This window comes from Cebus imitator, unplaced genomic scaffold (assembly GCF_001604975.1).
Source record: "Cebus imitator isolate Cc_AM_T3 unplaced genomic scaffold, Cebus_imitator-1.0 Scaffold612, whole genome shotgun sequence".
NCBI lineage: Eukaryota > Metazoa > Chordata > Mammalia > Primates > Cebidae > Cebus > Cebus imitator.
In genome coordinates this window covers 526,470-536,897 of record NW_016107927.1, presented here as the reverse complement: position 1 = coordinate 536,897, position 10,428 = coordinate 526,470, and the positions used below count along the sequence as shown (strand labels likewise).

The 10,428-nt window shown below is 39.1% G+C and overlaps 1 protein-coding gene across 1 annotated transcript in view; it reads left to right on the top strand.

Annotated features, from left to right (window-relative positions):
- BMPR1A (bone morphogenetic protein receptor type 1A) overlaps positions 1 to 7,710 on the top strand; it is a 175,239-nt gene extending 167,529 nt beyond the window's left edge. Inside the window, exons 11-13 of the mRNA XM_037734391.1 lie at positions 1,878 to 2,108; positions 3,818 to 3,948; positions 4,035 to 7,710. Coding sequence (XP_037590319.1) covers positions 1,878 to 2,108; positions 3,818 to 3,948; positions 4,035 to 4,160 — 488 coding nt within the window. The 3' untranslated portion in view covers positions 4,161 to 7,710. The remainder of the gene's footprint in view (positions 1 to 1,877; positions 2,109 to 3,817; positions 3,949 to 4,034) is intronic.
- The last annotated feature ends 2,718 nt before the right edge of the window (positions 7,711 to 10,428 follow it).

The following is a 10,428-nucleotide window of genomic DNA, read 5'->3' as shown; positions in this document are numbered from 1 at the left end:
GGTTTCACCATATTGACCAGGATGGTCTCGATCTCTTGACCTTGTGATCCACCCACCTTGGCCTCCCAAAGTGCTGGGATTACAGGCATGAGCCACCGCGCCCGGCCGCGGGTTTGTTCTTTTACAAAAAATTGCATCCTCCTACTCTTATACATAATTCTTGATATCTTTTTGTTTGTTTTTTGATACGGGGTGTCATGCAGTTGCCCAGGCTGTAATGCAGTATTGTGATCATAGCTCATTGCAACCTCAACCTCATGGGTTTAAGGAATCCTCCCACCTCAGCCTCCCGAGTAGCTAGGACTACAGGCATGCACTGTCACACCCATCTAATGTTTTTATTTTTTGCAAAGATGGGGTCTCACTGTGTTGCCCAGGTTGGTCTCAAACTCCTAGGCTCAAGCAATCCTCCCAGAGGGCTGGGATTACAGGTGTGAGTCACCACGCCCATCCAGATTTCCTATTTCAGCTGTTGTAAATCTACCTCATTCTTTTGAAAAGATGTAGAATTTTCCATATATGGAGATACTGTAGTTTATTCTTAAGACCCAACTGATGAACATTAAAGGTACCTTCAGTTTATTATTAGAAAGTTTAATGAATATTGTTGTATTTAATCCATATATTATATATTCGATCCTTGTGCACTTGTACAAGTATTTCTTCATGATGGATTCCTAGAGAAGGGCCTGCTGAGGCAGTGAGTTTGTGCATATTAGACTATGGTGTGTTGCATATTTCTTTCAAGAGTGTGCCTCAGTTTACACGCCCATAAGCAGTGGAGATAAGGATGTTATTTTTCTGTCATCACTTGATAATGCCAGTATTTTTAAACAATACAAGTGTTAGAATTAGAAATTACAAATTTTTAGGAAACCACTGAAACTATTTTAATCTTGTAATTCTAGAGTGGAGTGGCTGCTATACATTTCAGAATTCATTTTAGGCCATAACATAAAAGTACTAGTCTTTAAAATGACTGTAAGAGACATTTAAATCTGTTACAGTGTTCTGAGTCAGTGTAGTATTTGTTGGCCCAGATATTTATCAGATGCTATAAGAAAATACAACACATTATATCAATCAGTGCTTTAGAGTAATTATTACTGATTGTCAATATGATCATGTGAGCATTGCTAACGGCACAACTAAGTTGACTGGACCCATAAAGAAGAAAATGTAATCCTGGGTCACAAAGCCTGAGTGTATCATATGAGAGTGGGGAAAGCAAACAATTCCTCTTCTGTTTCCATATTCACTACTTCTCAGATGTAATTGTCTAACATTATTTCCCCCCCCCCGAGGCAGAGTCTCACTCTGTTCCCCAGGCTGGAGTACAGTGGTACAGTCTCGACTCACTGCAGTCTCTGCCTCCCAGGTTCAAATAATTTTCGTGCTTCAGCCTCCTGAGTAGCTGGAATTACAGTCATGTGCCACCGCACCTGGCTAACTTTTTTAGTTTTAGTAGAGACAGGATTTCACCATATTGGCCAGGCTGATCTTTAACGCCTGACCTTGGCCTCCTAAAGTACTGAGATTACAGGCATGAGCCACCGCTCCTGGCCTTACTTTATCTTATATTCAGTGTTGTCCTCTTTCCTAGAGAGGCATCAAACTTACTTGGTGACAGAACCTCACCTGAATGGATGTGAGGTATGTATTGTCTTTATCCAGTTGAGTAAGACTGTCGGACTTAGTGTTTTGCGGCAGACACAGTACTGAGGACTGAGTTTGATTAAGAGTGCTGCCCCAACCCTGCAGAGGATCATGTAGTATGTAGCATGTATTCAAAGAAAATCTGAAAAATGCTAAATTCCACAATACATCTGGCCCCAAGGAGAAAGAATAACTTTTATAAAATGGGACAAAAATACAAGATCAACTATTTTATTCTTGGCCCTCAACTTGGACATTGGCTTTCTTTTGTTTCAGTGACACAAATGAAGTTGATGTGCCTTTGAATACCAGGGTGGGCACCAAACGCTACATGGCTCCAGAAGTACTGGATGAAAGCCTGAACAAAAACCACTTCCAGCCCTACATCATGGCTGACATCTACAGCTTTGGCCTGATCATTTGGGAGATGGCTCGTCGTTGTATCACAGGAGGTAGGAGTTTGAGTAGTTTCTCATTATATTTATTTACCCATCATTTAAAAAATAACAGCTACAGTTATATAATTTATTTTTTAATTTTCTGTGGGCACATAGTAGGTCTATATATTTATGGGGCAAGGGGATATTTTGGTACAGGCATGCCATGTGTAATAATCACATCATGGAGAATTGGATATCTATCCCGTCAAACATTTATCCTTAGTTTCACCAACCATTTATACTCCTTGAGTTATTTTTAAGTGTGCAATTAAGTTATTACTAACTTTAGTCCCCACTGTTACACTATCAAATACCAGGTCTCATTCATTCTTCTATTTTGTTTGTACTCATTTAACATCTGCCTGCCTGCCCCCTGCTACCCTTCCCAACCTCTGGTAACCATCCTTCTATTCTCTGTCTCCATGAATTCAGTTGTTTTGATTTTTAGATCTCACAAATAAGTGAGAACATGTAAAGTTTGTCTTTCTGTCCCTGGCTTAGTTTACTTCAAATAATGACCTCCAGTTCCATCCATGTTATTGCAGAAGACAGAATCTCATTCTTTTTTATGGCTGAATACTTCATTGTATATAGGTGCCACATTTTCTTGATCTGTTCATCTGTTGATGGTCACTTAGGTTGCTTCCAAATCTTGCTTAGGGTGCTGCAGCAAACATGAGGGTGCAGATATCTCTTCAGTTTGCTGATTTCCTTTCTTTGGGTATATACCTAGGGGTACAATTGCTGGCAGTTATGTAATTTAGATGTCACATATGTCAGAGTCTCCAAGACTGCCCTCAAGTTGTGCAATTTCACTTGAAAGAGCTCAGGACTTGGCATTTGGTTGTCCCCATGGCTAACATTTATCCCAGTGAAAGGATACAAATCAAAATCAGCCAAGGTCAGAAAACCAGGTGAGGCTTCCCAGAGTCCTGCCCTGTCGAGTCGGCATGCTTCATTCCTCCCACAAGTTGTGACAACACATACAAAGTGCTCTCTCATCTGGGGAAGCTCCTTAGAGACTTGGTGCCCAGAGACTTTACTGGAGGCGTCCTCTGCCTGACAGGTACCAGAGGCGTCCTGTAGAACGTCCCATAGGCGTCCTCTGCCTGACAGGTACCAGAATTCCAGAAGGAAACCAGACATGCAGTACACGCCACATTGTTTGCAGAAGCAGCCCAGGGGTGGTGAGCCACCCTCATCGTTGTGGCGAAGTTTTACATCCATGTAGGGAACTGTTTACCATTCGTGTACCCAGGCACTGGCCAAGGCCAAATCTTGCAAGCCGGCCTTTCCTAAGGGAAGGTTTCAGACTTGCTGTGTGAACCTTTATCTGCACCTCATAAGTCTTTCTAGAAACTGCAGAGCAAAATGAAACAAAATAATAAAAACTATTCATTAGTAGGAACAACCATGTAAGTAAATAATTAGATTATACTTTAGGGTAAATGGCTGATTTCGCCTTGCGTATTTTTTTTAAGTAAGATTGGAATGCCCTTTGTTGATAGACTCTATCACAGATGTGATGACATCCCTAATGGAGGTAGGGAAATAGTTGGACATAAATAAGAGGAAAACATACATCTATTAAGAGTGAATCATCGTGTCTGTATTTTTTTTTGTCTAAGAATCTATAGTTCTATAGTTTAGCAAGAGATCCTTAATAGATTGGTGTACTTTGTCCAGCAATCATTTTTGTGCCCATGTTTTCTTCCTAACAGGGATCGTGGAAGAGTACCAATTGCCATATTACAACATGGTACCGAGTGATCCGTCATATGAAGATATGCGTGAGGTTGTGTGTGTCAAACGTTTGCGGCCAATTGTTTCTAATCGGTGGAACAGTGATGAAGTGAGTGGAACTCAGTCTGCTGAAGAAGTGATTGGTAAATGCCACCAAAGATATTCTCTGCTCACTATATTCTCTTTACTTTTCAGTGTCTACGAGCAGTTTTGAAGCTAATGTCAGAGTGCTGGGCCCACAATCCAGCCTCGAGACTCACAGCATTGAGAATCAAGAAGACACTTGCCAAGATGGTTGAATCCCAAGATGTAAAAATCTGACGGTTAAACCATGGGAGGAGAAACTCTAGACTGCAAGAACTGTTTTTACCCATAGAATGGATGGAATTAGAGTGGAATAAGGATGTTAACTTGGTTCTCTGACTCTTCACTATGTGTTCACAGGCTGCTAATATTAAACCTTTCAATACTCTTATTAGAATACAAGCTGGGAACTTCTAAATACTTCATTCTTTATATATGGACAGCTTTTAAATGTGGTTTTTGATGCCTTTTTAAAAATGGGTTTTTATGAACTGCATCAAGACTTCAATCCTGATTAATGTCTCCAGTCAATCTCTGGGTACTGAATTGCCTGTTCATAAAACGGTGCTTTCTGTGAAAGCCTTAAGAAGATAAATGAGTGCAGCAGAGATGGAGAAACAGACTTTGCCTTCTACCTGAGACATTCAGCACGTTTGTATTCTACCTTTGTAAAACAGCCTATAGATGATGATGTGTTTGGGATACTGCTCAGTTTATGATAGTTTGTCCTGCCTTCCTTAATGATGTGTGTGTGCACTCACATGCACGCCAGGATTCCTCTGCTGCCATCTGAATTAGAAGAAAATAATTTATATGCATGCACAGGAACATATTGGTGGCCGGTGGTTTTGTGCTTTAAAAATGCAATATCTGACCAAGATTCGCCAATCTCATACAAGCCATTTACCTTACAAGTGATAGCTTCCCCACTAGCTTTATTTTTTAATGTGAAAGGATACAAAGGCCAAAAGAAGTTTAAAGCATCTGTAAATTTGGACTGTTTTTCTTCTACCACGATTTTTTTTGTAGTCGTTATTTTTGTCATGGAAAGCATCCTCTCCAAAGTTGGAACTTCCAATGCCATGAACCATGCTTACTAAGAAAGCACTTCTTATTGAAGTGAATTCCTGCATTTGATAGCAATGTAAGTGCCTATAACCGTGTTCTGTATTCTTTATTCTCAGTAACTTTTAAAAGGGAAGTTATTTATATTTTGTGTATAATGTGCTTTATTTGCAAATCACCCACTCCTTTATAACCGTACTTTATATATGTACATACATTCATACTGTAGAAGCCAGCTCATGTGTACCTCACATCCCATCCTTAAGGGAAGGAATGTTATAAGTAGAACTAAATATGGATTTTGAGAATTAATGCATTCAAAGTAATATATCAAATCCAGGACTTTGTTAACTTCAGGCAAAAACTTCATTAGGGTAATATCATCTCAGTTTTTCTAAATGAAAGGATTCTCTAATTAGAAATTCATATGTCAGAACTGTTATAAATTTATCAACTGTTAAATATGTCTTGAGATTTTTTGTTTTTTGATTTGTTTCCTAACTTGTGAAGACAATGAAAAATCAGGCAGAAATATTAAGTATGTAGTCACTATCTGTAGTTACACTGTATAACTTTTTCAATAAAATGGTACATATTTTATAGATGCCTTGTTATCTCAAGAAATAATTCTGGTTTACATGAACTTATTAAACTTCTGTAATGCCTTTTAAATATTAATCTCCTAGTCTGAGCATACAACTCACGGGTACATCAAGTGAGATCATTTTCTTTGATTATAACATAAATGTGATTATATCACAACATAGTTAAAAAGGTTTAAATTAAACGGGAGGAAATTGGCATGTGTCCACCCATTACCAAAATTTGACTTTCATTTAAGGCTAAAACTTAAAAATTTGTATGTACATCAAATCTCACAAATTTGAAACTCGCCTTAACCATTTTTTAATAAGGTTCATCTACCATAATTAAAGTCTGAAGTGGTTATCAAGATAAATAAATTGGCATATGGCTAATACCCAGTAACACTTTTTCAGAGTTTTTCCCCATATGTATACTGAGAAATAAAAATATTTTAATCTAAGTTGCTATGTGATTTGATCACACTTAGAACATCCAAATTACTTAAAATTAACCTTGGTTTACTTTTGACTTGATACCATAAGTCTTTAAAATCATTTATCTTAATAAAATATATAATGACAGGCAAATTTTATTCTTGGAAATGTTCAGATGGTATATGGATGCAAAAAATTACAGCCAGTATATGAGCCCACTATTACGGTTTTTAAAAATTAACTTGGTCTAGTAAAAGTGATATCAAGAGTTAACCTTTAGAAACTTGTTCAGTAACTACATTTTCTGGTATAACGTTCTTTAAAAAGCAAGTCTGCCATCTTTAGAATCTTAAAAATCTAAAAATGTTGCATTAAACTTAGTTTTTGTCTCTCTACTCTTATTCTTAAATCTGAAGTCATTGAGTAAGTGAAATATTTAAAGAATAGACCAGCAAGAAGTATTATATAGTACCATAGTTAGTAAATTTGTAAAACCCTGGAAGCCATTATTTGGTCCCATTTGCAATTTAGTGTTTTTAAAATGTGTAGCTTCATTCAGATACCTCTTTAAATCATTAAAATATAAAAGCAAACAAAAACCCCAGACTACCTGACTATAAACAGCAAAAGTTAACCGTCAAAGAGAGTTCTCCTTGTGAACTATCTTTATGCTGGCAAAGAGCTCTAGGATTATAGGCACATTAGGGTTTGCTCCAGTTTGTTTATCCTAAGCTGTTACTGTGCTTTCTTATCGAACAAGTTTCTGATGTATAAAACTTGAATCCGATTTCTTGGGAAATATTTTCACAAAAATTGTTTTACTATTTTACATTTCCTTTCCAGTGCCCAGAAGTGTTTCTAAACTTAGAAAGTGACCTATAGTTTTTTAAAATTATGTTTTCCTAGAACATGCCAGATTCTGATTTACTCAATCAATACTTTTTTTCAGATGCTTTGTTCTGTTTAGAACAAAAATGCACTATAGTTTTTAAAAAGTCATTCATTTTATAAAACTGACACACACTTCTGTAGATGTTGTTTTGAAATGTTTCTAAATATCTAAAATTATTTCAACAGCAGAAATACTGATTTTTATTTTAACAAAAAAATTATTATAGCCCTCGTAATGTTTAAAGTAGTCGTATTTATTACTGACTTGAGTCAGGCATTAAAATAGCAGTGCCACAGCTCATCTCTTGCCTCAGTGCTGCTGTGAGAGTCACAGCAGAAACTAAAGGGAGGAGGCGCATTCATAAGAACCAAAATCCAGGGCAGCATCCTGTGAAGCCACGTGTAATGATGGTCTCATAAGGAAAGTATGTGAATATGGCTCTTGCAAAGGATTAAATCTTGTAATTTTTAGCTTATGCTCTGTAGCCTGCTTTCTAGGGAATTATTTAAGCCCTTTTAGTGACCTTTGTCCTGACCCATTTAAAAACTAAAATGTAGTGTATATTGTATATTATAGCTTCATTAGGGAAAACTGTACATAGGCATTGAAAGAAGGGTAAAAGCAAGCAGTTTTATCATGCAATTGTAAAACACCAAAAATGTAGATTTGTCTTTGATATGTAACACACTAAATGTATTTTGTACAGCATCTGGTTTCAAAGGTGCCTTACTAAGTTTACTATTACTTGCTTTGTTCTATATACAGATTATGTCCAATGTATCATTTTTAAGTAAATAACCTTATTTTAGTACACTTTAGTAATGTGTTTTGTGATGCTACACTCAGATGGTATTGTGCATCAGAAGTCGTCTGTTGAGATTTTTATCACAAGTAAGTTAGTGTACATACATAAGTTCCTGAGATGTGCACTTCAGCTACCAGAAGCCCAGTATGGGGCACAGGTAGGTACACACTTGCCTTTGTGTAGATCGAGAACTCTTAAACCTGTATTATACTGCAGGGTTTTTTCCTTTGAGAAACAACACAAGGCCAGGCGCTGTGGCTCATGCCTGTAATCCTGACATTTTGGGAGGCTAAGGCGGGTGGATCACGAGGTCAGGGGACTGAGACCATCCTGGCTAACACAGTGAAACCCCGTCTCTTTAAAAAAAATGAAATAAAAAGACAAAACATTTCTTTTTTTCTTTTTTTTGAGACAGAGTTTTGCCCTTATTGCTCGAGGCTGGAGAGCAATGGCACGATCTCAGCTCACTGCAACCTTTACCTCCCGGGTTCGAGCTATTCTCCTGCCTCAGCCTCCTGAGTAGCTGGAACTATAGGTGTCTGCCACCACACCTGGCTAATTTTTTGTATTTTTAGTAGAGACAGGGTTTCACCACGTTGGCCAGTCTGGTCTTGAACATCTGACCTCAGGCGACCCACCTGCTTCGGCCTCCCAAAGTGCTGAGGTTACAGGCATGAGCCACTGTGCCCTACCAAAATGTTTTCTGATTATGAAAACGTACTCGTGGCAGAAAATTTGGGAAACAGGAAAGAATAAAGCAAATAAAAATCACTCAAAATCCTATTGCCAGGCATTACCACTATGTACGTTTGAGTGTTTCTTTTCATTCTTTTTTTTTTGAGACAAGAGTCCTGCTCTGGCGCCCAGGCTGATCTTGCCTCAGTGCAACCTCTGCCTCCCAGGTTCAAGTGATTCTCCTGCCTCAGCCTCCCACGTAGCTGGGATTACAGGCGTGCCTCACAATGCCCGGCTAATTTTTGTATTTTAGTAGAGACGGGGTTTCATCATGTTGGCCAGGCTGTTCTCAAACTCCTGACCTCAAGTGATCCACCCGCCTTGGCCTCCCAAAGTGGAGATTACAGGAGTGAGCCACCTCACCTGGCCTCATTCTTTCTTATGTTGCATTTTTTGTGATATTAAAATCCTAGTATGCCATTAAATAGCCATTAAGAACATTTTTTTTAATGACTACACAAAATTCAACCAAGTACATGGAGTCATTTCTGTGTTCAACCCCCTGTTGAATGTTTGGATTATTCTCATTGTTTTTGAAAAACAGATATTGAACATCCCTATACATAAATCTTTATTTTCTTATATTACATTTCTGAAAATAGGACTAGTGGATGTGAACTTTTAATAGATCCTTTGTTTAAGATGGGAAAAGTCTAAGGTTCTTGGAAAACATTGCCATATTGGTGTCCACAAAGCTTTTCATTTTCATTCCTGCTGGCAGTTCATGAGGCTAGAGTAATGGGATGCATTTACTTGGCCTTCAGGTGCTCCTGCTGCAGTGGGAAGTGGAGCCTTGGAGAGCTTTCCTCCTGCTGGGCAATACTGTCTGGTCATTTCCCCACCTGTGCTGAGTCCCACCGTCTGTTTTCAGGTGTGTGTGAATTCATCCCAGCAGACTGCCTTCTGCTGCCTTTTCCTAGGAAACTGAACATGTTAAGTCACAGACAAGATGTGGCACAGGTTAATGTTCCTCAAATGTATGTTTGGAGATAGCCTGTCACAGATGCCTGACGGGAGTCTCTGTTCAGTGTCATTGTAAGAGTCTCAGAATAACCGCAGGTGCTGTGATGCAGCCTGGTAAAGAAGACTCGGTGATTTCTGGGGCCTGTGGATGCTTGCCAGCTTTCTTCTGTCTGTGGAAACAATAAATGTATTCATTTCTTCTTTCCAGCAATCTGTTGGTCTCACTGCTCCATTCCAAGGTTTCTTTAGTATTATTAGTAGAGCAGACAGTAAGAAACAGAACTGTCTAGTCCTTGTTCTTCCAGAATAGGTTTAATCTTTGTGTTTCAAGCAGACACAATATCAGTTATTAAGTCTTCATTCACTTGGAGAAACATTTGTCTGCTGATTCTAGTGCATTGACCGTTTCTGACATGTCATCCTTATATTAAATTAGGCGCATGCTCCTACACAGCCTTGGCTCCACCCTTGGAGCACACAGTCTTGACTGGGTGGACATGATCCACTGACAGCGGTCAGTCAGCAGTGAGCAGAGGCCACCTGTCAGCGGCACCGTTGCAGGCATGGAGACTTAAATGTGTGAGTGCCGGTACCAGCAGAAGTGAGAAAGTCACCTCAATGCTGTGATCCAGATGGCAGCTTAGTTCAAGTGCAATGGCACATATAAAAAATATTGTTGGATGGGAACAAGGACTAGGGCTAAAAGGTTAATCCATAATAACTTTTTCTTTTTTGAGATGGAGTCTCACTCTGTCACCCAGGCTGGAGTGCAATCCCAGCTCACTGCAATCCCCACCTCCCAGGTTCAAGCAGTTCTGCCTCAGCCACCCGAGTAACTGGGATTACAGGCGTGCACCATCATGCCCAGCTAATTTTGTATTTTTAGGAGAGACAGGGTTTCACCATGTTGGCCAGGCTGGTCTCAAACTCCCAACCTCAGGTGACCTGCCCACTTCAGCCTCCCAAAGTGCTGGGATTACAGGCATGAGCACCGCACTTGGCCTGTCATCTCCCTTTGACGTAGGA